The sequence below is a fragment of the Paralichthys olivaceus genome, chromosome 4 (genome assembly GCF_024713975.1).
Source record: "Paralichthys olivaceus isolate ysfri-2021 chromosome 4, ASM2471397v2, whole genome shotgun sequence".
Taxonomy (NCBI): Eukaryota; Metazoa; Chordata; class Actinopteri; order Pleuronectiformes; family Paralichthyidae; genus Paralichthys; species Paralichthys olivaceus.
Window position 1 is genome coordinate 23,848,473 of NC_091096.1, and position 23,371 is coordinate 23,871,843.

The 23,371-nt window shown below is 41.2% G+C and overlaps 1 protein-coding gene across 3 annotated transcripts in view; it reads right to left on the reverse strand.

Moving 5' to 3' along the window:
• Positions 1-16,971, reverse strand: part of zmat4a (zinc finger, matrin-type 4a) — a 135,567-nt gene extending 118,596 nt beyond the window's left edge. For all 3 annotated transcript variants that reach the window (XM_020093573.2, XM_020093570.2, XM_020093572.2), the window contains exon 1: positions 12,436-16,971. In XM_020093573.2, coding sequence (XP_019949132.1) covers positions 12,436-12,666 — 231 coding nt within the window. In that variant the 5' untranslated portion in view covers positions 12,667-16,971. The remainder of the gene's footprint in view (positions 1-12,435) is intronic.
• Between the last annotated feature and the right edge of the window lie 6,400 nt (positions 16,972-23,371).

Here is a 23,371-nt window from a genome sequence, read left to right on the forward strand (position 1 = left end):
CAATGTGACCAACATAATCTTATTGTACTGTGGACACTCCAGTGAAGGCCAGTGGGACGTTGTGCAGCATACACAGGATGTGTCTCTTTTGGGGACATCTTGAGTGTGCAAGAATGCTTGAGTAATTTCAAATGAGGCCGATGGTCATGTTGGTGACACCTACACAGCTCATTTATATTTTGGCCAGATTAGGACGAAATGTCAGGGAAACATCAAAGTTGTGTCTGTGAAGAACATTAACCGACCAGTTTCCATTGCTCAAAAGTATCAGCATGCTTGTACTGGATGAAATGTTGGAGGATCAGAAATTGCAGATGTTAAGATATTTCCCTGGATGAGTGAAAAACTGGCTTATGACTGATGAAAAGTCAACTTCCCATCCATCATTTATATTGCTTATCTTTTGAGGGCAGTGGGAAGGCTGGCCGCCAATCTCAGCTGACATTGGGCAAGAGACAGGATACACCCTGGAAAGGTCGCCAGTCAAAAGCTGATAAACTCAAAGGATCAAAAATAAGACTAGGAAACATCCCCTGGGTATTAAAAATCTTTGTACCAAATGTTAAATCGCTCCATTAATGTAGAGATTCTTAAGTGGAATCAAAATGTGTCAGCCTGCTGGTGGTGCTGGAAAAGTAAGTGAATCACCAAAGTTACTCGGAAATATCCCTTGGTGACCATGAAAGTACAAAATGCTTCGGCAGTATATATTTTTTTCAGTCTGCTGTCAACCTTCTGACCAACACAGCCATGCTGAGATCTACTCACCGCCAGCCTCTTGTATGACATTGTCCTTACAGATACATTTGCCTCCATCTAACACAACTAATCGTCTTCCTACGATGAGCAATAATCTCTTGCAACCAGAGAAAAGTTATAATCAACTCTAGTCAAATTTTTAAAGCTCCAGCATTTCTCGTCTTTATATCGTCTGTGGTGTTAATTTACTGAGGTGCTAATTTACTGTAAGTTAGAGTGCTACTGTATTCACTTGGGGTTGATTCTGCACCTCCCACACAGAGACCTCAGATTCCTCTTGTGCAAAGCTGTTGTGGCAGATCTGCCCCCGAGTGTTCTTTCCGTCATTAAATTCTAAGGGAGTCGAAAGCACAACAGTGTTTTCAAAAGTTAAGAGAAGAGGCATTTCAAAGGTCATGACTGATACCAGCCCCTGATGTCCCATTCTGTTCCAATCTGTACCGTAAATGCACAGTGCATGTCTCCCCAAAGTGAGGGCTCCACACTTAACAGTGCATTCGAGCCATTCTACACCTCAAACATCATCAAGTGACTCATTGTAAAGTGGTTAAATAACTGATTTGCAATAGAGGAGCCAAACTTGATAACTGATCAGATGAGATTTGTATCCAGGCAACATTTATCAACTGATCTATTTGCTTTTAACTCACAAATCTTCAGAGCCAATAAATGTACCTCAGCTATACTAAACCAATAAGGCTTAAATCGTCATGAAAAAAAAAAAGTTATTAGGAAGCTCAAGACACAAAAAGGTAGTAACACAATTAATCCCATGTTCATTTTCAATGGACATCTATCCAGTGTCTTATGTGCCAGCTGGATGAATGAGTATTCACTGGACACTAAGCCTCCATTCATTCACAGCTAATCATGTGTGGTGTGGAGGTAATACAGAAAGATGACGATGAGCAACTGAAGATACTGTGCATAGATAACATACACAGCTATGAAAGTCTAATCTATATTAACTGTACAGTCATTCCAGCTGTTCAGCCTGGATTACCGCTGATAGGCCAGAGCTAATTAAAGCGTCATTATCATTTAACATGCTTTTAGAGAAAAACTAATAACCCAATGGAAAAATAACGACTGAGACGGCCTCAGTGGATGTCCCTCAATCCAGTGAAAAAGTAACCTTCACCACTAAAGTGTTGACATGTTTGATGAGGAATGATGACTACACGTGGATGGTTGTGGCAAATCATAAACTACAGGTTAGCCATTCATTTATAATGCAATGTAACTAAAAGAAACAATTACCGTTTTCCAAGTATACCATGGCAAAATTCCCAATGGTTATTTGTACAACTGAATCTTTAAATCACCACAGCAGGCAGGTGGGGGCTGTAATAGCAGGAGAACTGTAATATCTGTCGATATCTAACAAATGCTAACATCCCCTGCTGCCAAATTGTCTGACATGTGGGTTTGACGTCGGCACTTAACATAACAAGTTGTCGGCTTCTGATTAATAATGAAAATCCTATAACAATAATTGCTTTCCACCACTAGAGACAGCTCTCGGTGAGCATCAGAGTGATGCTTGTAGATTGTAGATAAACAGCTGTTAATGCTAACGTCATCAATGTGACAATGACAAAATATAAATAGCCCCTAAAACCACCTCCAGTGAAAATGGTTTATAGATAGAACAGCATGGTAAGGTGTTGTTTACCCCCATTGACAATCAGAGGTGTTGTGATTCTCACAAAGTACAGTATAATATTTGAAACTGATTCACAGAACAAAAACAGAACAGCCGATGTTCATATCTCTTTTCTGTAATTAACAACAAATGTACAAGAACAGTGCTGCACACAAACAAACTACATTTCTTGCTGCCTTTGTTTTGTTTGCTCTGAGCCAAACTTAGGACAAACTGGAAAACATCCTTCCATTCCGATCCAGACTTTAACAGTTGTCTGAAATAAGCAAATTTAAAAAGGCAATGATTATTCGAGTTTAAGTAATGGTTAGGGTTGGCCTGAGCTTTACTGCAGTGGCATAGCACTGTGACAAGCTGGCCTTTTTTTCTATCAAAAATCCAGTTTTGGCCAGTACAGTAAAGTAATTCCTCTCTGACCACAACTCCATTACAGTAGTCTGTAAATCACCCTGAGGAGATGCCAGCCCAGCAAAAGCTGTTGAGAGTTGTGAAAGAATGTATATATTATGGACCTCACTACAGAGCTTTACACCTTTGTGATGGTACGAATCTTGTCTTCTGAAAATAAACATTTAAATGTAAAGAGCTGCCTCTTTGGAGCAGCATTTTACATCTAAATGTAGAATCAATACATCACCCACTTTTGTCAGAATGCTGATGTGTAGCAAATTAAAGTATCCAAACATAATTTGCAAACGTGCATCCGGTGATGATTAGTCTGTCAGAGGTGACGGGCCATCATTTATTCACAGTGTCTATAAGTCCTCTCCACAGTACCTACATTTTTCTCATTTTGCCTGACTTTGCAAGTGAAACAGATGAGTTTTAAACACTCAGCACAGCAGAAATAATCAATCATTGATATTGTATAATAGCCAGAATTATACTTTCTAAATGAATAGTAGTTATCTTTGCTGGCCCCTGTTGCTGACATTGAATGATGATGCAGAGTAAAGTGAGCTTGTCGTGAATTTTAAAGGGCTGCCAATGCAGCTCTTTGAGGCCAGATAAAGGTGTAAATCCCAGCATAGGCGAGAATCATCTGACTGAAAAAAAGTTGCCATCTGAGAGTCACAACACTGCAGTGCTGAAAGATAAACACACTTCAGTTGTGAGTGGAAGCCTACGAGATTGTGACTAAAGCCTCTGCAATAACTTTACAGAGGAACCATCGTTCTTTGGTATTATTGATCACATCTACACTGATAATTCATTACCGACAGAGCCGATGGTACACAGGTGAAGGTAAGCAACAGTCATGCCTGTTATGGTGTCAACAGAATTTGAGTCATTTGATTGGATGTTGCATGTGTCAGGATCATCGGTGTACCTTTAGCACACAGCTCACACAGTATTACGTCTCTATCGCAGTTGTTTTGAGTGGGCAAATAGTGTAAAAGGTGTATAAGTGTAAAAGGTGTATAAGGTTTAGGTAGTATATTTTTTTTGTCAGTAATGATTCTTTCAAAATAAAATAAAAATAAAATAGTAAAATGTATAAAATTGTGTTTAAGGCTGAGTCAATAAGCCCTGAATGACAAAACTGACACAAGACCGAAAACCTTGGACACAATTTTTTACATTTTAATATAGTTTTGGCTGGTATCCAATACGTAATTGTAATATATAAATACCAAAATATTTGAGGTAATGGTAGACTGCGTCTTCACATTTATATGAAGTGACCACTTGAAATCATGTCCCTGCTCCCTATGCAAATAAACAGATTCATCATTTCCATTAAAAAAGACCAAAAGAAATGTTTCTAACCTGCAGGAGGCTACATACTCCCAGTTAAGCTTAAGACACTGAGTTTAATGTGGCCTGGGTCACATTTGCTTTCTAACTGCAAAAAGAGGGTGACCATATGTGGACCACACCATTTCTGAATGTGGTCTGAGTGATCTGATTTTTAATTTGTCCTTAGTGCATCTTGGGTGAGTTCAGACCTGTAACTTCGAGCTGTCCACTCTCTAAAGAGGTGGCCATGTTTTTTTACAGTCGTCTAAACTAAATTAAACACCTTATGAGTTTTTATGAAAACTGAAGGTTCTCTTTCATGTTTAGAAGAGGGGCTGCAACATGAAACTTCACCACTGCATACTTCAACAAAAGAAGTATCTATCAGCTGATATTTAGTTATCAGAATCTAATTCCAAAATATCAATATGCGCCAGGCATTAACTATAACAATCATATTCAGTCAATGCAGCAGCAACCCTAATAGTGGAGGTGGGTCGGGTAATATGGCAAGAGATGATATAAATGTGTCTCTCTGATGTCTGTGGTTGTGTAGACCATTGTGGGCAGTGTTGCAAATCAAAAAGCAGGATTTCTCTGCATAAAAATTAGAATTTAAAGGACAGTTGCATCATTGTGAATAAGTACTTTAATTTGTCTCACTGGATTAGTCAAAAACAAACAATTCTGTCTTTGTATTTTTTCATCAACAGTCCCTCTTCTGCACTGGAATAACCATTGTTTGCCTCTGCCAACCAATGCAGTTTCAGTCCCTCCATGGTGTTCCTGACACATTGCATTCACAAAACTATGAGGACACTGTGACCTTTGACCACTGAAATCTAATCAGGTAATCTTTGAGTCCTAGTCACAAATAGCCAAAACTTGAAGCAATTCCCTAAAGCCAGACTTGAGATCTCATGTTCAAGAGGCCAAAAATATGATTTTTGAGACCTTTGACCACCGACATCTAATAAATTAATCTGTGACTCTAATTGAACAAATTTGAAATGACTCTCTCAAGGTGTTTTTAAGATAGCACATTCATGAGGCAAATAAAGGTTTGGTGAGGAATATGCCTGTGAATATGCAATGGTCCAGATTTTCAGGTGAGAAGCCTCCTTGTTTCCATTTTTAGTTTGACCAATTAGAATCAAGCAGGCTTTGTTTGGCCAAAAGTCCGTGTGGAGAGCAAAAGACACAGAGCACATTGAGCAAAATGTATCGGCCATCTGGACGCCCCAAAATATCAGACAATACCCGATGGGCTCTGAAATTTCAGTCACCTCCAAATTCTAATCAGGTCATCCTTTGGTCCAACTGAATGTGAGTACCAATTTGAAGAAATTCCCTAAGCGTGTTGTTGAGAAACCATGTTCACAAGAATGGGATGGACAAAAGAATAGCTGAACCCCAAAACATAACGCCTGCAACCACTGGCTGTCGCCAGCTTGGAGGCATTAAACAATAAATTCACCCCATGATTAGAGAGGAAACACTTAATTAGGCAAAAAGAAAATAATCAAGCAACAACTGAGTTATCACTTCCGTCATTTAACTAAAACTGGACAACAGTCCCTGGTTCCAGCTTCTCAGATCAGATTTGATGCCACTTTTAGTCAAATGCAATAGTAACTGAATACCTTTACATTTTGGACTGTGTTGGAAAAAACAAGAAACATGTACTCTCATTGTCATGACTCTGGATGCTTAGATAAAGAATTTTTGTTTTTTTGTTGGACTCTTTAGGTTTATGGACTTTTACCTGTTTCCTTGTGTTTAGGTATGTGTTCAGTTGTTTCCCCCTGAGTTGTCCCTCCTGTCTTTGTCCTGTTTCCAGCCCCTGTGATCGTCTGCACCTGTGTATATAAGTCTCTGTGCTTCTCTTTGTCAGTTTGTCGTCTTCCTTACATCCTGGTCTTTGCTGTCCTGTTTCTAGTGTCTTTTATAGATTTCAGTGTTTTTCTTCTTTTGTTCTTAAAGGACACTTTTGTTATCTCACCTAGCTTCTGCATTTTTGGGTCCACCTGCACACGTCCAATATGACACTCATAACTACACCAAGATTACAATTAATCATACACCCATGACCCCGATTGAGACAAAAAATAAAACTGACTTGCCTTCACTGAGGAGATTATGATTTTATCCCTGTACATTTGTATATTAGTTTGGTTGTCAATGGGACTACACTTCTCTGTGGATTTTCTCAAGGAAGTCTATGACATGGCCAAGTAAGAGCCCATTACATTCTGGTGCAGATCTGTTCACTTTGATATTGTGAGGTTTTGACTGATTTCCCAGGCACATTTAGGGGACTTTAGTGTGCACTTTGGTGCAGCTTGATTGAATTATAGGGGACTGTTGGGCCTCGGTGAAGATATGTGCTCTACTGAGTTGTAGTTCCCTGATTTCTCTACTGATTAGCTTCCTCACCTTTGTACAACTTGTTTGGGTTGATTACAGGTCATCATTTCCCAGAAGAAACTGACGGGATGGTCTGCTTTTTGGTTGTAGTTGACTTTTATTTCCTTAAATGTCACTTATTATAATTGCACAGTTCATTAGTAGCTCGTCTTTGAGTAAAGCTAAGCACATGTTATATTGCAGTTAAATGACACTATTTGCTAGTAGGTGATTAAGTTAGAGAGAAAATCTGCAGTTATAAGTATGAGAGCAGCTGTCGGGCTGCCGTGTGCTCACAGTGACCTGTGAGGTCCATAGAAAGTGTTTCCTCTATCATCAGCGGCACTTTGTCCAGCTGGCGCCCTGGGGGCCACTGAGACACTCCAACATTGGTCCGCAGGGAGGCAAATTAGCCAGACTGGATGAGTGAGGAGGCACGCTCTCACAGCAGAGACTGGTTCTTCCAATCCCAGCTCCCTGTGTACCAATCTCCCATTCTGTCTCTATCATTCTGCTGCTTCGGCCTTGGGGACACAAATTCAAGCCAAATTCTAATGACATGCCTCAAGGTCAAAACAGTGAGCAGTTACTTGGTGTTTGCTGCTAAGTGGACTATTCCCATGCAGTGTGACCTGAAGCGCGCTCCACAGATCTGCTGAGTGAAAACATTAGCACGCACACTGGGCAGACTGCCTGCACTTCAGTAATATAATCAGCTTGGTGTTCAGCCAGAGCAGACGTTTAGGGCAAATGTTGAGTTGGTGCGACAATAAAATTGTGACACTGGCCAGCTTAATGAGATTAATTCTTTCCAGTGCGGGCACAACATGAAGCTGGAGGATTTAAACTCAAATCATGTGCTGTCAAAGAAACACTATAGCCTGCATGTAACAGCAGACACCTGTTACTGTAGCTTCAGTAGCTCTGGCGATACACCTTGTACTTCACTGTTAAATTCACTCTTCGATAAAAGGCTCACTGAGTCTTGTTCACACAGCACTTAACTATGACTCCATGGAAGATTTACAGCCAAGCTGAAGCCAACCAGGGAAAACAAGCGAACACATTTTCTCTTGAACTTATAGTTTTTAACATAACCACAAAGCCATCCAATCAATTCTGCCTGACATAACCTTAATAGGTGGAATAATTACTTTTATCTGTTAGATAATATGATGAAGTATGTATGTCTTTTTAATCTATTTACTAATTCCAGAAATCTGTCTGTCTATAAGTTGGATGCACATCTCGAGAGCAACAACAACACCTTGCCATCTGTGAAGTTGTGGGTAGTAGGGGCAGGGCAGTGTGCTTTAACAGGCAGTCTGCTGACCATGACCTGAGTCCAAGCATCACCTTGTTTTCACATCCTGTGATGAGTACTGAGCATGATTACATAGCTTACAGGGACAGAACAACTCTCACAGAAAATCAAACAGTGTAAATTAAATTTATACTGTCGCCATATTCCAGAAATCTCTGTCTGTCTGTGGCTTGCATATCTTGAGAACCGTTCATCTTATCAGCTTCATGTGTGTTGTTTTGGCCCAAGGAAGTGCAGTGTCAAATTTGTTGAAATTTGGATGCATGATATGTGAGATATGAAAACTTTATTAATTAAAAAATAAGAATTAATTAAACAGGTGACCAGGACAGTTTAAGTGGCATTCTCACACTCACATCAAGAATGTGGTCATGACAACAGCAATGACAACAGATTTTCCAGCTTCCAACTGGTTTTTTTTATTATCCTTTGTGCAGCAGTGATTGTGCAGCTTCAGGATTTTGCAAACTGAGTTGGGGCAGCCGGTCTTTACCTGCTGCATACATCACTTTTACAGTTTCAGAAAGAAAGATGCAAACAGCATCATCACAGGACAAGCAATTAGCCCATTATAAACAGGCAGGTTTGGCATGGGCACAGCACTTATTGGAATTAATGATCAGTAAAGACGGCAACAAAAATCTATTTGTTCTTTTTGTTAGAACGTGTACAAACATTCACAAACCTTTCAACTTAATTCTGGCTGCTATGTCTCAGGAAGTATCGTCCGCTAACCAGGTCAGTGGTTCCTTCCCGGCACAGCCAGACTGCATTCCAAAGTGTACTTGGGCAAGATGCACAACCGGAAATTGCCCCTAATGGCTGTGCCAGCAGTGTGTAATAGAAAAAGCGCTGCGTATAAAAGCACTGTATGTGCTAGACTAAAAAAGTGTTAGAGAAATACAGTCGAGTACCACTTTAACAATGGAGATGTGTTCCATGCAAGGCAGCTATTAGTAAAGAGACAATGTCCCGTGACCTGTACCGAAAAATGAAAGAGGCACCCCACCAGGCTGTTTTACATCCAATTAAGAAAACATATTACAAACTTTCAGATCATAGGGAGCAAGTGAGGTGTTACGTCCTGTCTCATAGTCCTTGTTTTATCCTCTGCTGTCCTGGGCAAAATGAGAGTGAGAACTTCAAAGTACATTTGATTGAAACCCTCATGGCCTCAGTCTGCAGGTCCACAACGTGGACATTCACATGCAGCTGATACTTCAGCATCTGCTTCATCAGTTCCGACTGTACTTTCTATCATCTATCTCTGTCAACCCCAAAACACATTCACAGCCTTGACAGTTAAGACATGATGGTAAAATATCTGTGATCTATTAATACTCCCATCTTGTAAATCAATGGCTTTATTTCCCTGCTGTCCTTGAAAATGGGTGCCACTGTTTGTTTTACGTGACTCGGCCCTGTCAGCCACTGTAAGAACAGGTGTCACTTTTTAGACACAGTTTTATTTAGAAATCACAGAGACAAACAGTCTTCCAGTGGCAGTTTTGAAAAATGATTCAAGCTGTTCTGTGACGCCAAGGTCTGTCTGCGTGCTTTAAAGTTTGCTATTGTACTTCCATGAAAAAGATTCATTACCCTAACGTACAGATTTCCTTTGGTTTGCTTCAAAACAACTTCTCCACCATATGAAAACAAATACGCTCAGCTCAGATTATTGGAACTCTTTGTTACTCCTTGTGCTATTTATACAAATTTGAGACCCATCTCAGTTGACCTTCTTTGAAAGTAATAACGGAGACAGAACTGAAAACATCTGCGGCAGGACGGCAATGGAAAGCAACAAAAAAGCAGGGGCAATTTTAACTTTACAAAAGCAAACAATTATTGAGCGCTGAGCTTCAAAGTATTTTATTTATAGGCAGAACAAATTACAGGCAGCAGACGGGGGATTGGAAGTGTTTTTTTTCCCGTTTGAAGTTTCACAAAAATAGAAAGGATGACTGGAGGGCCTGAACAGATGCAGAAATCACTGGAATAGTAAAGAAAGCATTGAAGAAGGAGCTTTATTATCTGTGGCTGTTTTGTAATGCATAGCTGTTAAGTGCACAACCTTCATGTTGTGTCTTAGAAGAGGAACATGGCAGGATGGTGCCGAGATAGAGCCATCTTGTGGTTTCCAGGAGGAGATGATGACGATGTCAGGCAGCTTCTCGGGGCAAAGAGTGGACTTTAAATGAGGCAAGGGGAGATGGAGCTCAGAGCACATGGTTGGTGCAGAATAAATAGAATTATAATATATCAGAAATGATGGCACTTTACAAAGGATTTTCTGCATGTATCTGTTTAGATTGGGGACATTTTCCCGCACCAGACAATAAGCTCAATATTTGTGGAGTTCTTTCTTTGAACTTGGCAACCTCACTCTTCCCGCTGCACATGAAGGTGTTTGTGCAGTGTTTCCCATTAATTAGACTGTGGCAGCCCATCATAGTCTACTTTGTCCCAAAATGGTTTCATAATGATCCAAAGACACTTTTCACAATAGAATAAAATGTCTCTGACTTAAGCTGCTTTCAGATATGCAGTGAACTCTGGAGATGAGCTGCATGTGTGAACACGAATGTCAAAGTGACAGCCTCCAGAGTTTCTGCAGACTGTCTCTGCCTGGTCCCCTACAGAAACTACAGGGGGGCAGATTTCAGTTCATAACTGCAGCATCAGAATAATATTGATTATTAGCATTTAACACATTTAAAGAAAATTTGAATATGGACACTGCCACTAGAACGAGAGAATAAAGCAGGTAGATTTTATGTTTACATAAAAAAATTAAACAGACAATCTGACTGGTGGGTAAGTTATGTAATTGGCATGTGGCTGAACAGTTTGTGACACCAGTAACACAGACAATGCCACAGCATGACAGCACATATTAAGAAATTAGTTTAGAGCTAATGTCCAGAAGAAACCTGAAATTCTCGACTTTGCATTGAAAACTTGACTATTATATTCAAATTTCACTTCCTCAGATGTGATGTTTTTCATGGTTTCTTTGTATTTTCCAACAGTCAGCTGCATGAACATATCTTGGACTGGATATTAGAAGTGAGATATTTAACACTGACATTTTATTGAACAAAAATCCACCGACTGGTCAAGAAAATAACCTGCAGATAAATCAGTAGGAAAAATACTACGAGCCCATTTACAGAATGCTATGCATACATTTCACAACAACACACAGAGGCTGTGCATGGGGGAAAACCGCAGAAATAAACAAGAGTTTGAAATCCTGCATCTAATAAAGCCACCTGAGAGACGTCAAAGCAAAGACTGTGACAAGCGTCGTCCATATTTTTCTATTTTGTTGTTTCTCTGAGCAAGAGGGAAATTGCCACTGAAGTCCTGAATGGCAAATATACCACAACAAAAATAAATCAGGAAGACAAAACTGATACTGTTATTTCTGAAGTTTATCTAACCAATGACCTAAAAAGAAGCATCAATGATTTTTATCATCAATTATTAATTTGCACTTCTTCATTCTCTTAGCATTTCTGACTAATTAAATAATTTAGATAAAAACAAAATGTTTTTTTGACTTACTTATTAAATTATGAAAATTATTTTCACTATCAGGAGTCCTCTGTGCTTCAGACGCACCAATATTTCCACACATGTACTGATACACAAAAAGCTGGTTAACTGACACCCAATCTGCAACATCAACCACTCATCACAATCAAAAAGACAAAGTGACTGTAAAATCGACTGTCCTGATCAGTGTGACATGATGTCATCATTAATTCAGTTGATGTGATGAGAACAAACCCAGCACTGTCAACTCTAACCCCCACAGCTCCCTCCTGTGTCCGCCTCTGCCTCTAATCCGCCTTTAATGTCACCTTGAGAGGATCCACAAGCCTTGCACCTGCGTGCAGAGCAACCTGACATCGATGCTGACATTGTGACTCTGCTTGATATCACTTACAGAGGAATAAACAGCCTGGGCACAGACTGCAGCAGCTTATTTTTCAAACTCGGCTGGTTGCTAAGAAGATTTTCCCTCTGAGCGCAGGACCTCTGATTCCACTGAGCTCTATTGTTATTTGGAAAGTTGAACCTCTGATTGGAGAAGTCGGACTTTCAGCTCATTTCTGGGTGACTCAGTCTCTGCAGAGACCACCCCTGGACCCCCACCCCTCCACAAACCGGAAGCTCCCCAACACGCACGACCTGTTAACTTGTTTGTTTAGCCGTGAGGTCAACCTCCGGCACCAGGCTGCCCCGCTCACTCACACTCCTAACGCCGCCTGTGCGCCGCAGCGCGCCGCCTGTGCCACCGCTCCGCTCCGTCTCCCGGCGGCGGCGGCGCACGGAACGAGAATCTCGGTGAGAAGAAAAATCAGCATGCACCACAACAACCAAGCCTTTCTCTGCAGTGGAGCATCTCCGTAAAGTCACACTCACTCTGCAGCCACGCACGCCTCTAATGACAGACAGTAGAGAAGAAGAGAGGGAAAGAAGAAGAAGAAGGAGGAGAAGAAGAAGCCTGGTGCAGGTGGATTGGATGTACCTGTAACTCCACACTGTAGCCCTGATAGAAGTGTGTCGGGAACACGGCCAGCTGGTGTTGCACTTGGAGGGAAACTGTATAATCCATTAACCAGAGGAAGGTGGAGAGCGGCAGACTTAAGCGTGAGACGCGTCCACTGTTGGCAGCAGCGGCAGCAGCAGCCACTACACTGTAGTACAATGTGCGCTGCTCTCCGCCCCGCTGCGCTCCCATTGGCCGCGCTGCGCTCATCAGCCGTCGTCAATTCACCCGGGGCAGGCCGGGAGGTGGCGGCTCCCATCACAAACATCATCTGGGTGGCACTAACAACCATTCATATACATCATCATTCATTTATAGGGGGACGACAGAGAGACTTGTGGCTTTAATCAGCAACAGCATGACATTATTGCCACCATTGACTTTGTGTTGGTTTTTCTAACTCAATACCAAATGAATATATCTCACATTCTATTGATTTCAAGCAAGTGATCCGCATGTTATGTCCCTTCTTTATTGTGTTGAGTTAAAGTGTAATCAGTTAGTCACATCGCTCTTTGCGTTACGTCACAGAGCCCAGCTCTAATGGATTCTTTAACAACTCCAAGCCCGGTGCACAGAGGCATCGCATCAGAAGAAAAGGCATGGAGTTTAAACAAGCAGCCGAGAATTCAAGACGCAGAGTATTCACTGAAAAATAAAGGCCTTGTGTTAAAGATATCACCGTTTCATGAGACTACATTGTGGTGAGCTACAGTACTGAGAGCACACTGCTCTATTTCAAACCTGGCAGCCACTGATAGTTTCCTGTCATCATGAGAGGAGCGGTCATTACTCTACACACAATAAGGCAATGTTAAAGGGATAGTTCACAGAAAAATATAAATTCATGCATTATCTACTCACCACAATATATCTAAAAAATGCTTCTGGAGTTTCAGGGGTAAACAGCGTTGCAGCAGAATCCAATACAATTGAAGTCAATGGTGACCGAGACTTGAGTCATGGTCAAACTGATAGCTTAGCCACTTCCAGTGGACTTAAAACATGGTGTAAATGACCTTGTTTTGAGTCGAATATGAATGCCGGGGCTTGCGGACACTTGGATGACCCCAGACGAGCAGTATGGAAGCATGTTATGTTTTTTCTGTTACTTTATTACGTCTGAAGTCTAGGTCACCATTGATTTCAATTGTATTGGACTTTGCTGCGACAAAGTTAACTCCAGAAATGTTTTGTGCATTCAAACACTTCATCCATCTATACAAGCTTTAGGTTGTGTCTATAGTCAGGGACCTATAGGATACATTTTTGAACACCTATAATATGTAATTTTTTGTCTTTACTGTAACTTCTTCCTGACGTTACTCATCATGGGATATCCTACATCGGGGAATATAAACTTCAATTATATTCCCCATAATTATTTGCAGAGATATCTTGGAAAATGTGTTTTTCTTACCATATTTTCATTCACCTTAACCTTTGACCACAATCATCCGGAGATACCCTAAGTAATATTTTCACCTAGTGTGGAGAAAATCTACCTAAGGCAATTGGTTTGTCCTCACACAGAGTGAGATACAGATATTCTGGTGCACATGGAGGAAGAGTGTGATAAAGCTGCAGTAATGTGAATATGTGACCATTATTGACCATCCAGCAGCCAGTGTAGCCCTGGTGACTCCACATATCTCCAAACCAACTGTTGATTAGCATGTTGTCCTCTCCTGTCGTCAGATCAAGTCGAGAGGACAGAGGCCATATATTTATTTTGGTAAAAAAATTAACCTTTCCAGGTGTTGTTGGTATTTGATTAATATTAAGTAAATAACACTAACAGCCATTGATACAGTACTGACTAGAGCTATCGTAAACCACACTCGTGTGCTGTAAAGAATCAAGAAAGATGTATTACTATGTGGAAATTCAAATGACACCTGGAGACAAATAATTAAGTTCAGTCAGACAACTCACGTTCAACTGTTTATTGCAGCATTAGAACATAGTTTGTGCTCGCAGGCTTCGCTCCATTAATTCCAACTTATTGTTTGTGGAGGAAGTGCAGCGGCTATCATTCTGAACAAACAGAATAAGAAACAGAATAAACTCATGGGCATGGCCCCAGCACCTTCCTGCTTCCAGGTCTGCTTCCGAACGTGGGAGGAGGTTTAAAGGCGTTGCACAGCTGCAGGGCAACACTTATGTGCAAAAAGGGTCAGTGATGCAATTTGCAAAATATCCCCACTGCTGATTATTTCAACTAGGTCAGAATATTAGGTCAGTGCAGAATTGCATTCGATGGAGGCAGAGGAGAAAAAAAAAACTCATATGTGGGCAAATGTCTTTCATCTACCCTTGAGCACAGTGCCTATGGTCCAGATGGTTGGACTATCACGACAAGCTACGAGTGCAACAGGAAAACATGTCACATCCTCGGGGGGCTTCTGTGCGCCACATTTACATTTTCGGCATTTCTCCAGAGCGCTTCGCAGATAGCGTGTGGGTACTTGCTTCAGCAGGGGTACCTGGCTGATAATTGACGTGCCGGCTGCGACCTTCCAGTTGGGCACAGCGTCGGCCCCCCGCCACCAGGACACCCTGCTCCCCCTGGAGAAGTGCCCTTTGATCACAGCTGCATGTCGGCCACTGAATGGAGCCGTTAGAAGGGAAAATGTTTCAGAGCCGGATGATCTATTTTTGTTCATTTGTAGATTTCTTTGCATTTCATTACTCAGTACTTAGCAGTGGAATATATTCATGATATGCATTATGGAGGAGTGGTTGTAGCTAAGCGCTGAATATTAATTCTTTCCTCTTTTACATCCTTTTCCAAAATCAGATTCCCACCTCTTTTTATAGGCTTAGCATTTGCATCAAATTGAATGTTTTTACAGTAGACAGCTAGTACGCTGTGTCAGCAACAAAGGACAGAAAAGCACAGACTCTTGTTTCAAAAGGAGCACAACACGCACTAACCCTCAGATAACACATGAAGCATGAGCACTGAAATATAGGCCATTCCTAAAGGTTGTGGATTTATGGGTGAAATCCCTGCCTCTGGTGAATTGAACACAATTTCACGAGGTTCCCTGAAGACACGAAGCAGGAATCGTTTCCTACGGAGAGTCGATTCTTACCAAATTTCGCACGAGTGTGTCTGGATGAGATTGTATTATTCTAAACACAGCAGGCAGCTGCAATTAAGCTTTTCAAACCTGGCCCAGTTAGTGGAGGGGAGCCTCCGCATCAGGCTGCAGCACTCATGCCTGTCTATGGCTGGCATAATGTTTTTTTATTACTATTCCAGTTTGAGCTGTCACACAAAGAGAGCGAATGCCACCACCAGTCAGGCTTAGCCATGTAGCCCGTAGCAACCAACACCAACAACACAGGCATCAAAGTGACTGTGACCCTGAACAAAAACCAGCATCCTTTTTTCAAACAAGCAGCAGTTTAAATGGACTGTATTGTGTTCACAAGTGTAAATATAAAAGATGAATGGGATCTTACACTTACACACAGATAAGGATATTTCCTAATTCACACATTGACCAATCTTCACAACCAGAATAACGGCGCAGAGCTTCTTCGTCTCCACTCTGGTCGTATGTGTGAGCTGTTTCTGATGAGAGGGCATGAATTGTGAGGTCAAAGCTCCTGTTCTTGCTTGGAAGTGTTAAATACAGAACTGTCTCCAGAGGTCAATGAAAAAGAAGGAATTAAAAGGTGTTGGGATATTTGGTCATATCTTCCAGCACAGTAAATTAAAGCTTTTACATGATTTACTCTACACGAGCACACATTTTGCTTTTGTTTTCTCACTTTGCAGCATTTTTTACTTCATGCTGCATGGATCTATCATTAAATTGCTGATGATATTTTATTTATTCTATCTTTTTGCATGCAATTCCTGAAGGTGCAGTGTGTTGAGCTCTCAGGGACCACCATAGGTTTGTGACATGTAACAATGTGAGGTTGTAAAGGCAGCAGAAGCATCAGAGACCAGTGGTTACGTTGATGAGCTCAAGGGGAAACATAAACATACTGTAGCTCATTATTCCTGGTGAGGACTGTCCCAATAACAGAAATGCTCTGCTGCATAGAAAGTGATATGTTTAATGTTTCTGCTCTCTCTGGCAGGAGAACAGTGAAATCTGACAGCCGTCACGGCTAAACAGAGGAAATGAGCGCCACCCACAGAAACTCCGAGTTTGCCTCGGCCACTGGAAAGTGAAGAGCACAGCGAACACCTCCCAGTGGAATCCTATAAGAAACCCACAACAAATGAATATTCTACTATGCAAAACATTTTCAAGACCCAATATTCATCATCAGGGCTCCAACTGATGAGTGTGCGTACACACCTTCATTTGTGTGTGAGAGAGGAGGGAAGAGTCAGTGACTCAGCTTCACAGAAAGCCCCTGTGAAAACATGGCCCTGCTGGACTGCAACCTGCTGTGTTGGTGTAGCTGAAAAAAAATGTGTTCCATCACAGTCTGACTGTGGCTACAATCCCCCACTGGCATCAACAGCCCCAAATTATCTGCTCACAATTACATTGGTTACACAGGGCTCACTGCGTAACCAGGCGATGTATCTACACACTGCTTTACCTGCACTGTGACACCTGATCTGAACGCTCTGGTCTCTAACACAGTGCAGTCACCCTTTGTTTATTAAAACGTTGTAGTAGTGTATGTATATATATATAGTGTATAGAATAGCATAATGCTAAAAGTATAATAAGGATTACACACAGCATTTTTTCAAGTCACACATCTAATATTATGACACTTTTATTCAAATATATATATATATATATATATATATAGAGAGAGAGAGAGATCACTCTAAACTCTGTGATATCATTATTGATTTTTTATGAGTTTTTAATAAAAAGTTAAAATCAGACTGGTCCATTGATGTGACCTAACACACACACACACACAAAGAAATGAGCAGAGAGGCCACACAGAGGAGACAATAGGCCCAGGAGACTGGCATGTCAGTGGCGGAGATGACAGGTGAAATGAGTTCCACTGATGTAGGTAGCAAAGGGAGGATAAGCCAGCAGGTCTCACACATACACACACCCGCGGACAGATTAATGCATTTGTATCTCCTCATACTTTTCCCAAACCAATTCTTCGCCCTTCTTTCACCCAAAGCTCTCATACGTCACTGCAGGGACTCATACAGATGAGGCTTTTGAGGTGAACAAAGAAGAGAGAGAGTTTAATCATTTTTCCTCCAGCCACCTTCTGACAGAAACCAGAGAGAGGAAAGGACACTGGCAGTAGCATTAATCATCTTTTCGAGCATCACCAGTTGAAAACCAGGTTAGATATTTGATGGATGTATTTATCTCAAGCCTCATTCTTACACAGTGAGACAAGGAGACTGGGATAGACGGATATTTATTGCAGGGATAAAGGGGTGGGATTTAGCCGAAGACAAGCAATGAGGAGAGGATGGTGGTGGATGTTGTGCTGAGCAGGGTGCTGAATAGTGTTCACAGAGAGGGAAGCTGGGGAGACGAGCAGGGTTGACAGGACAAGGGGACAGCAGGAGAGGACAACAAGTTAAAAGTTGATAGTCACATTTTTTTTTTTTTGCTAATTTGCTTGGTGTTGACACTAACATGTCGGCCTATTTGGGTGAGATAGGAGTGATACCTGAATGAATACATCACTTTAAAATAAACTTCCATTCCACATAATGAGTAAATGGATCTTCATTTAAAAACGTATGAATGCAGCAGATGTGTAGTTGTTTCTTCTCCATTCCCCATTGTCTTGTTTTCTTCCAATGCATCTTCATTTAAGTACCAATAGGAACCAGTTAGACTTCTATTGGTACCTGATTTATACAGTGAAATTACAGTTTAACTTGCGGGCTGACTCGTGACTTGAATGTATCCATCTCTCAGTGAGCGTCCCTCCCGACCGCCTCTCACTCTGAATGATGCAGGACTTTTGATTTATATTCTGCACTGGCCCTGGTGGTAAATGGGCAGATGTGGTAAGCAGATATAAATGTCTGGACACATCTTTAGTGCTCCATTGTCAAGTGTTTGATTGAAATTGTTTGGTGCATCATAAGAGCACACCAGGCAATTACTCACACACATTGCATTCATGAGAACAATATGCATTTGGGACTGAGTGGAAAACGAACACAATGCAGAATTTGCTAAGAGGCATATGCTCACAGACAAATGATGGGATTCAGATGACCACCATGGAGTGATCTTCAGCTGCTGATGACATAAAGACTATATAAATATTTATATATATATTGTGTGTATATATGCAGAATATATATTCTGCCAATGTTTTTATTACTCAATTCTGATATTACTTTTCTAAGATGACGCATTATTTGATGTGATGCGGCCCAAGCACTAGATAGTTTGCTATAACTAAAACACACTAAAACACTAAATGACTAGATGACTAAATGACTAGATGACTAAATGGCGGGGAAACTAAAGGACTAGAGGACTAATGATAGCTCTCGTGTAGTCTCCTTAAACTTCTGAAATTGAAATTTCTGTCTCTCTAGGTGCGTAATGCTACACATTTACCAGATATTTGCTAAAGTTGTCAGGTGCTAGCCATGTAGCACACAGTGGATTGAACTGAATTGTTTTCCCTGCTTTGGCTGTGAACAAGACCATAAAAACCAATCACCACACAATGAGCTGGAAGATGTTAAAAGCTCCAGATGAGGTGAGCAGCAGGGAGGGTGATAATATTCTCAGGGTTTGTTACTATGAATGGCCTCAAGTGGACATTTTGATTTATTGTTAATATAATAATGTTGATTGGTGCGGCTTTACTCTTTTGGATAAGAGACAATACCGCCCCATGTGTTTGGAATTCTTAGATATTTTTTTTAATAATTTACCAATTCCTGCAATCTGTGCTGTGTGTGCTTCAGAATTTGAAGACGTTTGACACTGACAGAGAGGGATGTAGCAGGGCAAAAGAAGTGCTGCCATACAGACGCTACAGCATGTGTCAGGCTCTTTGCCATCCAGCAGACATGCACTCTGAGACCAAAATAAGACTGCCAGCCCAAACACGCAGCTCTGAGTCAAGGATCCCTTGGCAGTGCACTGACTTCCCATCTTTATCCCCCAAGGGGAAGAGTCCACAGGCAATCACAGGCATCACTCTGTGTGCTATATGAAGCTAGCGGCCACTACTGAGGGGGAGCTATGACTGCATGCTGCTGTGACGCTGCATGACAGCGAACAGCCTTGACCTTCAAGATGATTCAAGATGAAGGTGACCTTGTGACCCCTGTCATTTCTCCATCTTGTTTGCAGTGTTTGTTAGTCCTATAGTCATTTACTCCTCTAGTCCTTTAGTCCTTTAGTCCTCTCCTAACGTAGTCCTCTGGTGATTTACTCAGCAGTGTCATGCATGGCATGTAGTTATAAGGAGTTAGGTATCCACCAAATGAAACCATATTTCTGACTTTATCCATCTATTTCAAGCATTTACAAGCATTTACATCATTAGAAACATGTCCATCAATCCAAACTTGAATTTATTGTTGCTAACATTTATATTTTCACTGATTCCAATGAAGTGTCATTTTGTCCCTCTTCAGTTAGTCCTCTAGTCATTTAGTCCTCTAGTTCTCTACTCCTTAAGTCCTCTAGTCATTTAGTCCACTAGTTCTTGTGTCTTTTAGACGACTACTTCTCTTGTCATAGTCCTCTAGTCATTTAGTCTGCTAGTCCTTTAGTCCTCTAGTCATTAAGTCTAGTTATTTAGTCCTCTAGTCATCTAGCGATTTAATCCTCTAGTGATTTAGTCCACTAGTCCTCAAGTCATTTAGTCCACTAGTCCTCTGGTGATTTAGTCCACTAGTCCACAAGTCATTTAGTCCACTAGTCCTCTGGTGATTTAGTCCACTAGTCCTCTAGTCATTTAGTCTGTCTTTAGTCCTCTAGTTTATTTTTAAGTGTTTCTGAGCTGCACTGACAAATATATCATCCCCAGACTTTTATTGGCATTAGGTAATGGAGTTTGTAAGTGTCTTTCACTTTATGTGCGTTTATCTTCATTAAAGGCATTTCCGACTGTGGCTCAGCTTATACAGGACTTTTGTCTCAGTGCTTTATTTGTTGTGCAAGTATTTGCATATAAGTTCACAGGCCTGTGAATGTGCGCATAAACACACCTGGCATGTTTCCAGCCATTACACAGCCTTACTGGGCTTAACATGGTGCAGCTGTTTGCATGACAACACACACATGCAAACACATTCCACTTCGGTGCACTCATGAAGGGAACAGGCACATTCGCAGACACAGTGACGTACACTGCTTAAAACCAAACGGTGAAAACGAAATTGCTTGCTTTTAATTTTACTGCATAAATCAATAGTGCAGACGTTTTCTGCAGCTGTGATAAATGTGTCCGCCAGAAGGTCTAAGTCATCTCTACCTGGAACATCTCAGGGAATTAAATTTTGTGACGTACTAAAAATCTGATCTGTAGAGACTTTTCCTGTTTCTACTGCTGCTCTTTTTTCACTATTATACTGGGACATGTAGAACTGCTTCACCTTCTCCCACACACAAACTGCTACTATTTAGATAGCAGACACCTTCTGAATAATATATAGTCAAAATAAAGAGAAGGCTTTACTCTTGCCAAGCAATGTCCTATGAGCTAGTGTGTCTTTTTTGATGACACCGTCAGGAGTTCCAAGTCAAAGCCTTGCAGTGGCTATAAAGCAGCAGGTGTTTTGTCCATTTAGTGCAGTCCATATCTATATTAAATGGCTTAACAAAACCATGCTACTAAGGTGAGAGTGTGTCAAACCATGAACCTATATTAAATCCAGATTAATGTTTGGTGAATTTGACCATTTATTTGATTTGTTTATTGTGTGGCCATCACACTGCAGTTAGGTGCCATAGACAGGCAGTGAATGGTGGAAACAGCTGCCCTCCTCTAAACTGAGTAGATGAGGGCATTGACAGTGAAGCAGAGACCAAAACAAAGAGCTAAAATACAAGCTCCACAGGTTGAAACTCCAGATGTGTGTGATGACTAACTGCGATGTTATACGTCTGTTCATGTTACACATGGTCACTTGTTCATTTTAAAATATGAATCAGGGCTCATCACTTAAATACTCAGACATGCTACTTACAGCAACTTGAATTTTACATGACAAGTGCTGCTTGATGGAGCAATCATTGATGTGAGTCGAACGACAGCTCCCTGTATTTATTTCCTGCATTGTGCTCGTCTTGTTGTTGGATTGTACAGTGTCTGCGCAGCCTCTGCCACAGTTGGCCTTCTGTCCGGCAGGTTGATTTATGATGGGCTGCCAGCGGAGCTACATGGACCTGTGCGACTGGCTGTGGGCTTTGTTTGTAAACCTCATCCATCACTCCCCCTCCCCATCCAACACCACGCTCAAACTGAGGGAGGGGAAATTAACATTGGCCAGCAATTATGAGCTAACGGTGGAAATCCGATCAAACTTCTGACACCCATCCTGTGGCAGTGTTCAATTCTCATTGACAGCCAATAGCTTTCAAGAGTCTGGAGAAACCCTCTTTAGCGAGACACTACGTCTAGCTCTTGAACATGCGCTAACAATTTGACTGTAACACAAAATAACTGACGGTCACATTATCCCATACACACGTGTGCTTGCTTGCAATCACACCCATTGCATGCTTTTTATTTAGTGCAGTGAAGTCTTTGCACTGCAGGGCTTAGATTGGGCTTTCACAGACACGTTTCCTGCCGACCCCCTTTATTTGAAACATATGATGTGTGGAGAGCCAATGTGGAGCTGATTCCTAGTGGTTGTTAATTGCTCTGTCATGCCTTATCAGGCCAGAGTTGTACACTGCCCAGGTCACCTCCGTCCACTGCTCTGATTTATAGCCTTTTGACAGAGCTGCACTTTTCAGTTCATTTCCTCTGGATTCAAACGGTTCTTAAGTCCTAAAGCGACCACGGTGAGTGCGGTTAGGTGGGTATAGAACTTTTAGGAGTTACTGACCATGATTTTTTCATCTGCAGAAATGTTGTGATCAATAGAAGCCTGGCTGGCTGCTATTTTTCAGGGCTTGTCTATGGTGGAGGAAAGTTGTACAGCTCCTGTGAAATTGGGAGCAGGGAATCAAGTGCTGATCAGCCAGTCTGTCAACTGGGGGAGGATATACTGTGCAACCTGCCGGGTTATAGCATACACTCATACTGTAGTTGTGCATCTGTAATGGGGTTGGCCAGTCACAGGTCAAATGTGCAAAGGACCCACTGCGCTTAGGCTGCATCCAAGATTGTGACTGTAGTAAGTGGGATAGAGAAAGAAAATTATGAGTGCATGGTTGTAAAAAAATATTAGGGTCAGCAGGGAGTGGAATTGCATTTTATTAAATAGAAAATATGTAAATTATGTACAGGAATTAACAATACAAAAACAATCTTATTAAATACCCAAACTGTTTCGATAACCAAATTCTATTGGGTAGTATTTTTACTTTTAATTAATTTAGAAATACTAAATTAATTAACCGTAGACATTTTAATTTCAAAATCCCAATTTTTAAATTTTTTTCCAATTACACATTCTGTTAATCATTTTACATTATTTTATATTCCATAATGTCAGTGATAACATGACATGTTATAGAATCGTGTCAACTCTCATCTAATCACATGCCCCCTGTCTCTGCTACCAAGCTCAACAACTGCTATCACATTGAGAATCATAAAGTTTGCTAAAATCGTGCCACACATTTTACATTGCTGCAGTTCTGTATCTAACTTCAGGCTAAATGTCATATTTCTTTTTGACTATCTAAAGATGTTTTCTGACCTGCAGGTAAAATCAAGAGAATTGGCTTTGTCCAGAGTTTGCCTTTCACACATGCACAACAGTGTGGAGCAAGCTGTGCGCAGCAGACAG